Raw genomic sequence first — 14,706 nt, 5'->3', positions numbered from 1 at the left:
ATAGGAATGATTTACAAAGTATATTCTGGAAACAAGTCCTTTGATGTATGTACTGAGAATATTTTGTCCCAGTCTATGCTTTGCCTATTAATTTTCTTAATGGCTTGTCTTGATGAGTAAAGATTTTTAATTTTGGTGAAGTCAAATTTATCAAGTTCTTTTCTTGTGTTTTTTATATCCCTTGGGAGAAATCTTTGCTTATCCCAAATAATAAAGATACCTTTTTGTATTTTCTTCTAAAAGTGTCAGAGTTAGTTAGCTTTTATGTTTGGGTCTATGATCTATCTCAAATTAATTTTTTTGTGTGTATCATGTCAGATAGTAGTTAGGTTCATTTCTTTCCGTAAATAGACTAACCAATTGGTTTAGTACATGTTCTTGAAGACTTTCCCCTATTGAACGGCTTTGATACTTTAGTAATAAAAAAAAAAGACTGAACATATGTAAGTCTATTTCTGGAGTCTCTATTTTGTTCCATTAATATATGTGTGTATCGGGGCGCCTGGGTGGCGCAGTCGGTTAAGCGTCCGACTTCAGCCAGGTCACGATCTCGCACTCCGTGAGTTCGAGCCCCGCGTCAGGCTCTGGGCTGATGGCTCGGAGCCTGGAGCCTGTTTCCGATTCTGTGTCTCCCTCTCTCTCTGCCCCTCCCCCGTTCATGCTCTGTCTCTCTCTGTCCCAAAAATAAATAAAAAACGTTGAAAAAAAAATTAAAAAAAAAATATATATTTGTGTATCTTTAAATCTACACTGTCTTTTTTTTTTTTTTCAAGTTTATTTATTTACCTTGAGAGACAGGGAAGGGAGAGAACCATAAGCAGTCTCACCGTCAGCACAGAACCTTATGCAGGGCTTGATCCCATGGACCAGATCATGACCTGAGCTGAAATCAAGCGTCGGATGCTTAACTGACTAAGCCACTCAGGCACCAATGGCTTTATATTAGTGTAAGGCCTCTAACTTTATTCTCCTTTTTATAAATTTTAGAATCAATTTGTCACTTTCTAGAAAAAGGCTTGTAGGGATTTTGATTGACACTGACCTTGAATCTATAGATCAATTTGGGGAGAAATGAAAGTATTTTCACTTCTTCACACACACAAAATTTTTTTTAATGTTTATTTGTTTTTGAGACAGAGACCCAGCATGAGCAGGGGAGGGGGCAGAGAGAGGAGATACAGAATCTGAGGCAGGCTCGAGGCTGAGCTGATAGCACAGAGCCTGACGTGGGCCTCGAACTCACAGACTGTGAGATCATGACCTAAGCCAAAGTTGGACGCTCAACCACCTAAAACCACCCAGGTACCCCATATAATCTTGACTTCTTAATTAGTAATTTCCTGGGGTATCTTTCAAAAAATGGACTTCTAAGAGAAAAAAGATCCTAACCTAGGAACTTTTTATCTTTACTTTGAAAACTCCCCTTTTAAAACCTTTCAGCAGTACCAGGTTCAAGATGAAAAAGTGAATAGGAAGAAAAGATTAAAGTGGGTCACTTGCACCAGCTTTCTACACAATAGATTATAACAGTCAAGCTTCTCTGTTATGAAAAATTGTCAAGGAAAAATATTTTATTTTAAAAGCACACAAAAGACACTTCAATTTCCATGCCTTTGTTTAATTTTACCCTAAAAGTTTCTTAACATGGGGAGAAATAAATACAATTTAATTTAAAAGGAAAATCTAAAAATTAAAGGTCAATTTACTTGTAAAAAATCTGCAGCAATCAGTTCAATTTAAGACTTACTTTCTTGCTTTGTTGAGTAACAATAAAATTCTGAATATGAAAATTGCCATGTGTGAATGAATTCCAGGCAATTTAACAACAGTAATTTGGAGAATATATCATACATACTCTTTTACACTGCTTTAAGTTGTTTTTTAAAAGTGCATGTTATCTTACAATATGCATATATAGATATCTCCCTAAAAATATGATAATCATCAGACCTAATTTCCCTCACAAGCCTAGGAAGGATAATTCAACAACTGAAAAAACAAAACAAAACAAAACAAAACCCCAAAGAAATAAAAGACTAAGGTATACTGAAAGTATGTTCATTATATAAATGTATGGTGAATGTAAAGATTTAGTTTCTCATACTTAAAACACTAATTTCTTACTCATTAGGCTGAAATTCTCATTGTAGCCCAAATCCTACACTCCATATGTTGGATATGTTTCATCACGTCTAATTAATAAGGTGAAATTAATAAAAATAGGTACATTTTTAAATAAACTCAGGGGTGCCTGGGTGGCTCAGTTGTTAAGTGTCCGATTTTGGCTCAGGTTATGGTCTCATGGTTAATGAATTTGAGCCCTTCATCGGGCTCTCTGCTGTCACCACAGAGCCTGCTTCGGATCCTTTGTCCCCACTCTCTCTCTGTCCCTCCCCAGCTCATTCTGTCTCTCAAAATAGATTAAAAAACTTAAAAAAACAACCCTCAAAATAGGAAAAAAGTACAAATAAGGCTCAACTGAATAGATTTCCTAACATTTTTTGACTTATCTTTTCTGTTGAAGACTATTATTGTATTAAAAGTGTGTGTGTATATATATATGTATACATATATGTGTGTATATTAAGAGTATATTAAGTAGATTAAATAGCAGTTAGGTTCATTTTTTTCCATATAGACCATCCAGTTGTTTTAGTACCAGTTCTTGAAGACTTTCCTTACTGAACTGCTTATATATATTTATATATATGTAATATATATATTTCATTCATTCATTCATTCATTCATTCATTCATTCAGAGAGGGAGTGCCTGTGAGCAGGAGAGGGACAGAGAGAATCCTAAGCAGGCTCCATGCCCAGTGCAGAGCCTGATATGGGGCCATGACCTCAGCCAAAATCAATAGTTGGACCTACTGAGCCACCCAGGCACTCCAAGAATTTTTAAAAGTATGTTAAACGTTCTTTGGTGTGTGGGGTATAAATAATAAATAAGTGGACAAATTTGTAAGTGCATGCCTGGTAGCTATGTAACTCTTCCACTGTTGTAAGTAAAGGAGATATTGTTTTGACTTGAGTGAAAAATTAACTCCTGTATTATTCAGTGAAGTTTCTCTTTAATCGTGGGGAGAATAAAGTTAAACCCAATGGTATTAATCAGAAGTGCTGAAGGCTACAAAAAATGAATACCTATTTTTTAATACAATAAGGATTTTTAAAATATCAGGAATGTTTTATCACCACAGTTTTTTTCTATTCTTTGCCACATTTTTTTAAATGTTTGTTTATTTTTGAGAGAGTGAGCGAGAGTGCAAGCAAGAGCAGGGGAGGGGCAAAGAGAGAGAGAAAGACAGAGAACCTGAAGCAGACTCTGAGCTGTCAGTGTAGAGCCCGATGTGGGGCTCAAACTCACAGACTACGAATTCATGACCTGAGCTGAAACAGAGAGTCAGAAACTTAATCAACTGAACCACCCAGGGGCCTCTCTTTGACACACCTTTTAAAATATACTTATTCTAAGAGCTCCTGGGTGGCTCAGCTAGTTGAGTGTTCAACTCTCGATTTTGGCTCAGGTCATGATTTCAAAGTTGTGAGATCCAGCCCTGAGTTGGGCTCTGCACTGGATGAGGAGCTGGCTTAAGATTCTCAGTCTCTCCTTCTGCCCCTCTCCCCCCGTTCGCTTGCTCTCTCAAGTCAAAAATTAAGTATATATATATTAAATTTAAAAAATCAAATTAAAATTTAAAAATACATAAATGTTTATGAATATATTGTTAAAATTAAAACTATATATTCATCCTAAAAAATAAATAAATAGAATGTTTTTATCCTACTTATTGAGTAGTAGTAAAGCAGACCCTTGATAAAGTGACTCAGGATGTCTACTTACATCTCAGAGGAGCAGCTTCCTTTAGTGCACAAAAGCAAGAACCGGGATTCAAAATCTCAAATCAGAAACCCCAAACATGAGCAGGACTACCTGGAATGACATGGCAAGCCCTGCTCATGACCTTTAATAGAGAGCTGATTCATGGTTACCTGGTACACAGGACTTGGGGTTGTAGTCACCGAATTGGGTTTCACTTCTACTTCCTTACTTGTTTCTTCATCTGAAGAAGAGGATCCTGAATGATAATCAGAGGTAACTTTATCAAGGGCCCTAGTAACTTTCTTGGAGATTTCATCCTTGTTCTCATCCTCATTTTCAAAGCTGGCAACAATGAATGCATTGTTTTTCTCTCCATACCTAAAAATTAAAAAAACAAATTCACACACCTTGAAGCACTATCAACAAAAGCAAGAAACTGTCCATAAAAACAATTAAACAGGCTTGGACATGCCATCGGTCCAAAGCAAAGAAGGAACACTCCCAGAACTTAACCCTACGTAACCCACCTACAGGCCAACAGGTCGGCCATGATTTTCTACTTCTGGCCTACTTACGTGCAAATAATAAGTGATTCTATTCTCTTCAATTTTCTTTCCCACTGCCTCCTAACAAAAATAGTTGTTTAAAATATCTATGAGAAATTCACTGTTTTGATGACATTTTTGTATGTACCATTAACCTGGCTTATATAGTAAGATTTTCTAATGTATTTTTAGCTGACTACTATAATATAGATACTAGTGATTCAAGTCACAAATCAACTGGACATTTCCTTTGAGATTTACTTTACCATTATTAAATTAAAAGAGGGTCTGAGTTGCCTATATCCACACTGACAAAAATGAGAACTGAGACAACTGGAAAACAAACACTACTGTTGAGGAAAATAAAGGGGTTTTGCTTGAATTATACTGCTTACCAGGAAAACTTCTCATCTTAATTTTTTGAAAAAAGTAAAATGAGCCTTTTAATTCTGCCAAAATATTTTTAAAACCTTGAGCTAAGAAAAATAATTGGCATATGTAACTTTGGCTGTTGATTACTAAAAAAAAGGCGGGAGGGGGGCGCATGGGCAGTTCAGTCAGTTAAAGCATCCAACTTTGGCTCAGGTCATGATCTCACAGTTTGTGGGTTTGAGCCCTGCATGGGGTTCTGTACTGGTAGCTCGGAGCCTGGAGCCTGCTTTGGATTCTGTGTCTCCCTCTCTCTGTGCCTCCCCTGCTTGTGCTCTGTCTTGTTCTGTGTCTCTCAAAAATAAATAAATGTTAAAAAAAAAAATAGAAAAAAGAAAAGGAAAATAAATTCTGCAATGAGGGAAAATAACATAAAGAATAGTAAAACCAGTAGTTTTTATGTGGAGCATAGGAGAAACCCACAAATTTATTTACACAGACTATACAGCATATACACTATGAAACTATTTCTAGTAAGTGTTAAGGACAAAGGAAATGGGATTGTTAAGCAGTTCTTATACAACATATGATTAAAGTTAGAAAGACAAAGTGATTTTAAGCTTAAAAAAACAAAAACAACCTTGACAGAAAAACAGGGTTTATTTTAACTATGTAAATTAATTTCATTTTGAGATAACCCTTATCTCAAATTATTTCTGAATCAGGATATGTACAATAAGTAAAAGGCCAAACTGCAATAAAGCCTTTGAAAGTTTTACAGAAATCATGCAGTCTCACAGGTGAGTTCTATTTCTTTAGATAGCTGTGCTGTCTTCCATTCTCACACAGGCTGAAAGGGGGCCATAAATGCTACCTAATATGGGACATAACTTCCTTTTCTATTCTTTTCCAGTTTACTTCATAAAAAGAGTTGCTAGATGGTGGAAAGAGCACTGAACATGTTTCTGGTTCTGGCTCTTCCACTAACTAGCTCTGTAACAAGGGGCAAGTCATTTAACATGTCTAGGCCTTGGTTTTCTGTCTGTTAGGCAAGAAAGCTGAGAGCTGACTGGGTACTGGTTGGTTTTCAGCTAGTGATTCTCTGGTATAAGATGCCTGAGAAGCTGGGCAAATTTTTCACAACACAGAATTCCTGTACTATAATTTCAAGTTTAAAACTATAATATAGTTTTAGCAATGGAAATTTACCTCTCCGTCCTGCCCATATATTAAAGACTTAACACATTTCAATACAAAGCTTAATTCATGTTAATAATGTCAGCAATATTAACAAGGGGCTTAGGCCAACCTTCAGTTTTTGCCCATTAATGGAGTCAAAATGCAAGTAAAACAGAAAGGCAGGCAATTTGAGAAAAATCCCTGCCTCTGTAGAAACTGAAACCTAAATCAAGGGCAGACATCTAATGAAGGATCAGCTAGTTCAATTAGGTTCTGCATCTCTCCCTCTGTAGTATTTTGGGTATGAGGGTTCTCATATTAAGTGAAGCTGTTGATTATTTTAACATTAGAGTGTGCAGTTAATGCCTTACAATTAGTAACGGACAACTTTTAAACTTTCCATTTTTCAACCACATGCTGCTAAATATTAAGTCCATTTAGTTAATTTGAAACATTAATAGTGTCTAATGCTCTAGATCAGGAAAAGGATAATAGAAATTCTAAAAAAAAAAAAAAAAGGTATAGAATGTTGAGTGGATAATAAAGCTGCCACCCATTCGCAGGCATTCTCTTTGTAGGAAGGATCCATTATCTATTTTGTATCTCCTCACATAGTTCATTAAACAATAACCTTTTAACTACATCAACACTCCTTGCACACTTCCAATATTTTATACTAATGGAATAACTCAGTCATACTATGAAAAATGTTCTTTTTGAGTGCATTTCAATTTTTTCATAACTTTAGTCTCTAGTGTACCAATGAGTTATTATTAATGACTCAGATATTTGTTCTATTATATAACTGCTGGATCAGCTTTAATTTTCAGAATGTTTATCTCTATAGTTTTGGTCCCAAAGTACTAATCAATATTGCAATCTCCTCTATTAACTTAGAGCAATCACCTCTACTCAATCACTAGCACATCTTTCTTTTTGGAGTTCTGTTATCACATAATGAAGATGATTTCTTTTTGTTGTTGTTATTTATTTATTTTGACAGAAATAGAGAGGGGCAGAGAGAGAAAATCCCAAGCAGGTTCTGTGCTGCTAGCGCAGAGCACATCATGGGGCTTGAACCCACAAAACTGTGAGATCATGACCTGAGCCGAAACCAAGAGTTGGACGCTTAACCTACCAAGCCACCCAGGTGCCCTTGAGGGTAACTTCTATTAGCTGTGAAAAAATATCACATCACAGTCAATTGTTGGCAAAATTTTACTTGTATGTAAAATTATTATAAAGCTACTGAATGCAAAGATTTTCTTATATTAATAACATGAAGGAACAATAATTTTTCATTATCTGGCATTATTAAGCAATGAAGTATCCACCTAAGTAGAATAGCTATTTAGAGTTTTCATCTTCAGGTGCCAAGATTTAGTTAAGTCATTTCAAATAAATATGTCCAAAATGTTTATACAATTATCCAACCTTTTTTTAAAATTTTTAAAAATATTTATTTGAGGGGCAGGGAGAGCACAAGCAGGGGAGGGGCAGGGAGAGGGAGACACAGAATCTGAAGCAAGCTCCAAGCTTTGAGCTGTGAATACAGAGCCTAATGCGGGGCTCGAACTCATAAACCTCAAGATCATGACCGAAGCTGAGGTCAGATGCTTAACTGACTGAGCCAGCCAGGAGTCCCTACAATTATCCAAATTCTTAAACACATCTTTGGACATAGAAACATTTCCCTAATGACTCAGGATCATTATATTAAATAATACTCATTATTTGATTGGGTGATAATACATTTGTGCCAACTCTTTAGCTTTTTTGCTCCTGTCTCCACATTAAGACTACATGGTATTTTTTTTTTTTGGTAGTTTTATAACTACATGAAAAAGCCCCTTTCCAACACTGCTTATAATTTTTATGGCTGAAAACCTATGTAACCAACTAAAAGAACTGTGTGTTAAATAAGAGTCAGGATCTAAGTGCAGGCCTAATAAAAAAGTAAGCAATTCAATATAGTCACTTTGTGCTAACTATTTCTTGTATACTAAGGTCCTCAGCAGGGGTTCAGTGGCCAAAGTCTATAAAGTCTCACCTTGGCTTAAGGAGTCCTTAATTAGTCCCAGAATCTAAAAATGTTTGACCTTCTTGGACCACAACTTGAGATGTCTTGCTCCCCTTTTTTCTGAGAAGAAGTGTTGAAGAATCTAGTACCTAAGTTTCCCACAGAATAAGCTGATAACAGCAGCTTTTACCAAATAACGCCATTGTGGTCCAGAATAATTTGGTGGAAGAATTACCATGTATTTTTGGCATGACATGTCATCATCTTTACTTTTATTGTTGAAGATCAGATCAAATTCCATAGTCCACCTTTGGAATATATTATGGTTGCATCAAAAAGTATCTCTACTATAGTCAACAGGTGAAGTGCACTTAAAACCAAAGAGAAACACCTTAAAGGAACAGCTGTAGGAAATCACTCACAGGGATTCCAAGAATTTACTCATCCTATTTTCTTCCTGCATGGAAATGTCCTTCCCACTTTGTCACCTAGTCAACTGCATCCTTCTCCACCCAGCTCACATATCACTCAGCAGAGTACTGCCCAGCAGAGGCAGTAACGTTCTCTTTGTGCCACAAACTCCTACATTTTATACATATATCTATTATAGTATAAATCACCCTGTTGTAATCTGCTTGTTCTTTCTTCTCCCTTATTACACTTTGAACAACCTGATAGCAGAATGCTACTTTCATTTTTTTAAAACCCCAAAACTAAGAATGCCTGGTCCACAATAAATGCTTTTAGAATGAATGGAATTCAATTAAATATCATACCTAACACTCACCTATGTATAATTCTGCTCATTAGAAGAGTAGAAATAATCTCCGTTATAAAAACAAAACCATGAAAATATTACTTGGTCACTTAAAAACCAAAAAGAGAGAGGGAGGCAAGAGTAGAAACAAACAGAACCCCCCCGCCCCAGTTATTATTATTACTTTTTAAATGTTTATTTATTTATTTGGAGAGAGAGGGAGGGGAGGGCAGAGAGAGAGAGAGAGAGAGAGAGAGTGAGTTAGAGAGAATCCCAAGCAGACACCGTGCTGCCAGCACACAGCCGGATGCAGGGTTCGAACTCATGAACCGTGAGATCATGACCTGAGCCAAAACCAAGCTTAACCAACTGAGCCACCCAGGCACCCCAACCAAAAGTTATTATCCAGTACTATTTGGAATTATTTTCTTATCTGAAGACAGGAAAGACATGCACACCACCAATGAAAGAAAATAATTGACCTATAGGAGTCTAGCTATCTAAATTCTGCTTTTTGGTGTATAATAAACTTCTTGGTAGAACCATAAAAACCCTGCCCAATCAGTTTTTAAGTTTCTTAAATTTTTTTTTTTTTAATCTTTACCTACTTTTTTGAGAGAGACAGCGTGAGCAGGGGAGGTGCAGAGAGAGGGAGATACAGAATCCGAAACAGGCTCCAGGCTCTGAGCTGTCAGTACAGAGCCCAACACGGGGACTGAACTCACAGACTGCAAGATCATGACCTGAGCAAAAGTCGGATGCCTAACCAACTGAGCCACCCAGGTGCCCCAAGTTTTTAGCTGTAAGTAAGTTTAAGCTGTAAGTTTCTTTAGCTGTAAAACAGGAATGTAACCAGCCCTTCACCTTCAGATTACTTTACAAAATTAACAACTGAGAAAGCAAAAACCTGGCCATAAAGATACACAGGCAGGCAATACCTGAGAGAATTTCATAAAATCAGTTCTAGCATGGTAATCCTCTCAGCTGGCACACTCAAGAACTTACCGACAGCACACCTCACATGGATCCACCCACAGAGTGAGTTCCTTTGGCAAGCCTAGATCACTGTACAAGATGCAGCTGTTCTCACAGGCTTTCAGGACATCAGGATCAACTCTCTGAAACTTATTGACACGAATGCATCTACAACAAAGTAGAATAATGTTAATAGCTTTAATTGAATCTTAATCATAAACTTCATTATATTACTAGTATTTGCCAATGTGAATTTAAAACAAACAAACCCTGGCGGAGAATGCTGGAGCATATGTATCCTAAGTAGATAATAAATGCGAACTAAAGGCAAAGAGGAAGCATCAACAAGACTACTCAGCCTGGTGGAAAGAGGAGGGCTTCTGTGCGAGCCCAGAGAAATCTGAAGAACTGGCTCTACCTCATCTTAGCCAGAAACTACTCAATCTCACAGGTCCATGAAATGAGCAAGGAGTATTAAAGGTGCATGAAATTACTTAGAGCTCTAAAGGTAGTATTAATAGGCCAAGTTACTATATAACAAAATCTCCACAACTAACAAAACACCTTAACCAATGTTTAAAATATTTTCAAATTCTTGTGATTTGATCATTTCCTTGCATATACATCCCAGATAATAAGTGTTAAGAAACACCTATCATTGTTCTAAAATACAGAATCAGTCTAAGACACAGAACTATTCATATCACATAGTTAAGATTAAAATACAATCCAAAGTATTATTGGCTTATCTCATTTATTTGTTACCAAAGGGTTTTCATAAAAAAAAAAAAATTGTCAAAATAACTGAAAAAAAATTTTTTTTTGAAAAAAAATTTTAAACCAATATAGCCTCTGTTCCATTTTTTAAACCTAAGAAATACCACCTCTACCTAATGGAATGCTCAAAGATGGCTCCCAGGATGAACGCAAAAATACATACTAATTTAAGCATTTTGATTATGTAACAGAAATGGTGGGTACAATAAAAGTATTTACTGCCTACAACTAAGAAATCAATCACGAGAACCCAGGTTTTAGTACCAGTCCCAGCACTTATTTATTGGGTGAATTCCGATTAAGTCATTTCACTTTTTCCTCAGATCCAAAGTTCTAAAATATGGAACATACAAGTTTGCTGAAAAATAGTAATTATACCATTAAATAAAACAGTATGAATAGAAAAACATGCTATTTAAAGTTTTAAAAATTATTTTATTAGTTGATTTCAATTTTCATTTAGAACAGTGAAAAAATTCTCATTAACAGTGAATACAGATTTCTAAATAATTCTTTCTCAAAGTTTACTATAAAATGGACAGTTTACTAGATGCTTCGCATGTATTAATTCTTCTAATTTTCATATTATTCTGTAAGTTAGATACCACTTCCCCACTGTAAGAAAAAAAGGTGGCAGAGTCTGAGTATTTTGCCCAACATCACAACTAGAAAGTGGTGAATTCAAGGGTCAAATCTGGACAAGACTCTAAAATCTCTTTTATTAAATACCCTATTCTGTCTGTACTAATCTTAACATCACCATTAACAAGTAAGCAATTCAGAGTGAAAAAATTATTTTATGCAGGTAAGATGCTATTTGTTCCTTTATTTAAGACGGTCCTATGTTTACAAATTGTAGTGCTGTGTAAGTTGATTCAAAAGCCTCATGTGCCCTAGGATCAAAAGCAGTTATAGGTAAGATAGATGTTAGATGTATGTGTTTTTGTTATCTACAGTAAGGATGATGTAGACTCTAAGCTTAAAAAATATATATGTAAATAAAGATGCTTAGAGACTCTGCTTCAACAAAATTTGCATACCTTACATATTTTTGTGCTGTTTTTTTAAACTCTTTATACTGTGACTACTCATCCATTAGCCAGTCTTCAAAAACAAGATTTTAAAAGTTGCATAAAAATAGTCTATCATTTACTTAATGTTGACAGTTATTTCCAATTTTTTGCAATTATAAAGAAACATCCATATTCATACATATTTATCTGCATTTCTGATTATACTTCTGGAAGAGATTTTTAGGAGACTTACTGTTCAAAGAGTAGGAGTATTTTTACAGATCTTGATAATATTGCCAAATTGCCCTATAAACGCCTCTTATTTGTATATACTGTGGAGAAACTATTTTAATTTATAAACACTTTAGAAGAAAATGAACACTTACAACCTACTCTATGGATTCAAGACTCTTACTGGTTAATCCTATATTCTATTCATTTTTATAATAGTAACAACCCACCATTAAGTCTAATAGTTTTCTACTTCAAAGACAGCTTCAAAATGACTCAATAATGATACTTCTGATCATATGCCAATTTAATCCTGTTTAGCTAATTTTTTTTCCTCAAGTTTTTAGAATTAATGGAAATGAAACTGTACACTGTCTGACCTTTAAGCATTTACTTGACAGTGTCTCCTTTTTCAGTAATAGTAAAAGTTGTCTTGGCACTTCCAAAAAAGTCTTTGTCCAATGTCAATTACATCAGTGTAAAAGCCTCAACAGCTCTAACTTAAAAAAGCTGTTCACTCTATCAGATATGAAGATGTGCAGAAAAAATTAAGAGAATCAAGCGAGAAGATAAAAAATATATTGAGTCTGCTTTATATAGAACATCCACATTTCTACTTTAATTCGCCACATTTTCCAATTTACTAGGAAATAAAATGAAGAGGAAAATACATCAATAAATTTGATTCTTTTCTTTTCAATAGAATACATGCTCACCTGTGGCTTCTAGGAAATGAGAACTAAACAAATCATATTTTCACTTCCCTTGTAGATTCCCTGAATAGTCTTGCACTTGCTACAGCTCAGCAAATGAAATGAAGTCCTTTTTACATCAAAGCACAGAAGTGCTGATGGGGGCAGCAATATGCATAAATAAAAGAATTTCTGTAGTCACACTGTTTTATTTTTTTGTGGCCACCTCCACAAATGGGGCACGGTTTGACAGCTGAGTTCATTTAGTAGAATCTAGGTTCTCAATACAGTGGTCCAGGGAATTAGCATGCCAGGACATGTTTGCAGGAGCCTGCTCTTTAAGCTAAAAATGTAACTTTTTTTTTTAAGGTTTACTTATTTCTGAGAGAGAAAGTTCTAGCAGGGGAGGGGCAGAGAGAGAAGGAGACACAAAATCTGAAGCAGGCTCCAGGCTCTGAGCTGTCAGCACAGAGTCTGAAGTGGGGCTTGAACTCATGAACTGTGAGATCATGAACTGAGCCGAAGTCAGATGCTTAACCAACTGAGCCACCTAGGCGCCCCTAAAAATGTAACTTATAAACCAGAGTACAACAGATAGCTGCAAGTGAGAGTTATTTTCCCTCTCAGAGACAAGGCAGCGGTTAAACTGTGGTATGCAGAAGCCCTAAAGAATTTAGGGTCAGTGAGACCTGACTTTAAAACGCAGAGCTAGTATTTACCAGTTGTAGATCATAACAAATTATCTTCATCAATAAAAGTTATAGTGGTTTCTACCATAAAGAATTATGCATAGTATAAATGCAATTATTCTTGTGTCAAAATGCATTAGGTGTCTAATACTCAGTTCTCTTTTGCCATAAAACTTTTATTTTTTCCAAAAATGTGTAACACGTAATTCACTTGTAGAAACAAAGAAACTCATTTCTCTCAACTCTTACCATGTCCATTTATGGATAGGTTTTAGGGATCTTCTAGAATTGTGAAAACCCTCAAGTACCTGACATAAAGAAATCCACTCAAGCAGAAACCAAACTACAATCACAAGACTAACTCCCATAAGCCAACAGTACTGGCCTCCCAAGTCCAGACAGTGGGACACCACCAACAAATACTCGTATTTTAAAATGTGTAAGGAAAAAAATACCAAAGTCACCCCAGAGTTCTGTATTTTGCAGATAAACTGTGAAAGAAATGGACTGGATACCCCCTCAGTCCTCTGGCCTTGCACTCATTTCAGGTGCTATCAGCCTCTCCACTTAGTCCAATGTAACTGTCCAATTTAATCCTTTACCTGTAGGCCTGTCCTTTTGATGGTTTTTCTGGATACCAGTGATTTTTATATTTTTCTTGAAGTATAAGAGTCAATTTCTCAGCAAACCTCTCAACTGCCTCTTTTTTCAATTTATCATGTTTTCGAACTAGCCTTGTGAAAAAGAAGACAACAGCAGCAATTTCGTTCTTCATCTTTCCCTGCAAAGATAAAACGGTTTTTCTCAAAAAACGGAACATAAAAACTGGAAGATAAAGCTCTGCAAAATACCCCTCCTCCACAGCTTCCCTTCTTTTATCTTCTGTTTCATTGGCTCAGATCTGGAAGAGGGAAAATAACCACTAATTTATACCATAAAGACCTTATAATAATACTATCTAAAAACCGTATCACTTAGCTTTGTGAAGTTCAATAAAGAGAGCACACCAAATTGCTCCTGCTGGCTAAAATAAATCAGAGATAGTATATACTTTTTACTAAATTTGTCAACATTTAGCTACAATAACATAAGTTTAAAATTTTGTGAAATAATTTGAACTTTAAAACACAAGTCCACTTTGAAAGCCAGCACTGTATAGCTACTATAGAAAACAGTGGCAATTCCTAAAAACATTAGACAGAATTATCATAAGACCAATCAATTCTACACTCATAGCTATATATACCCAAAAGAAATGAAAACCTACTTCTACACAAAAACGTGTACACAAGTGTCAATATTAGCATTATTCCTAACAGCCAAAAAGTGAAAGCACTCAAATGTCCAGCTGATGGACATTTGTCAACTGATGGACAAATAAATGTGGTATATACATGCAACGGAATATTATTCAGCAACAAAAAGAAGAATGGCATGATATACTGATACATGCTACAACACAGGTGAAGCTCAAACACACTGTGTTAAGGGAAAGAAGGCAGTTACAAGAGACCAAACATTGTATGACTTCATTTATAGGAGTTTTCCAGAATATGCAAATCTACATAGACAAAAAGTAGGTTGGTGGTCTAGGGGCAGGAGTGATAGGGGAAAGGAGGAGAGATGTCAGTG

The 14,706-nt window shown here is 35.7% G+C and overlaps 1 protein-coding gene across 3 annotated transcripts in view; it reads right to left on the bottom strand.

Moving 5' to 3' along the window:
* BTG3 (BTG anti-proliferation factor 3) overlaps nucleotides 1–14,706 on the bottom strand; it is a 41,944-nt gene that overhangs the window by 3,257 nt on the left and 23,981 nt on the right. For all 3 annotated transcript variants that reach the window (XM_042955750.1, XM_042955749.1, XM_042955748.1), the window contains exons 2-4: nucleotides 13,677–13,855; nucleotides 9,703–9,840; nucleotides 3,998–4,205 (exon numbers count right to left, since the gene is read on the bottom strand). In XM_042955750.1, coding sequence (XP_042811684.1) covers nucleotides 3,998–4,205; nucleotides 9,703–9,840; nucleotides 13,677–13,849 — 519 coding nt within the window. In that variant the 5' untranslated portion in view covers nucleotides 13,850–13,855. The remainder of the gene's footprint in view (nucleotides 1–3,997; nucleotides 4,206–9,702; nucleotides 9,841–13,676; nucleotides 13,856–14,706) is intronic.

This window comes from Panthera leo, chromosome C2, assembly GCF_018350215.1.
Source record: "Panthera leo isolate Ple1 chromosome C2, P.leo_Ple1_pat1.1, whole genome shotgun sequence".
In the NCBI taxonomy this organism is placed as follows: Eukaryota; Metazoa; Chordata; class Mammalia; order Carnivora; family Felidae; genus Panthera; species Panthera leo.
This window is presented reverse-complemented; position numbering and strand designations above follow the sequence as displayed.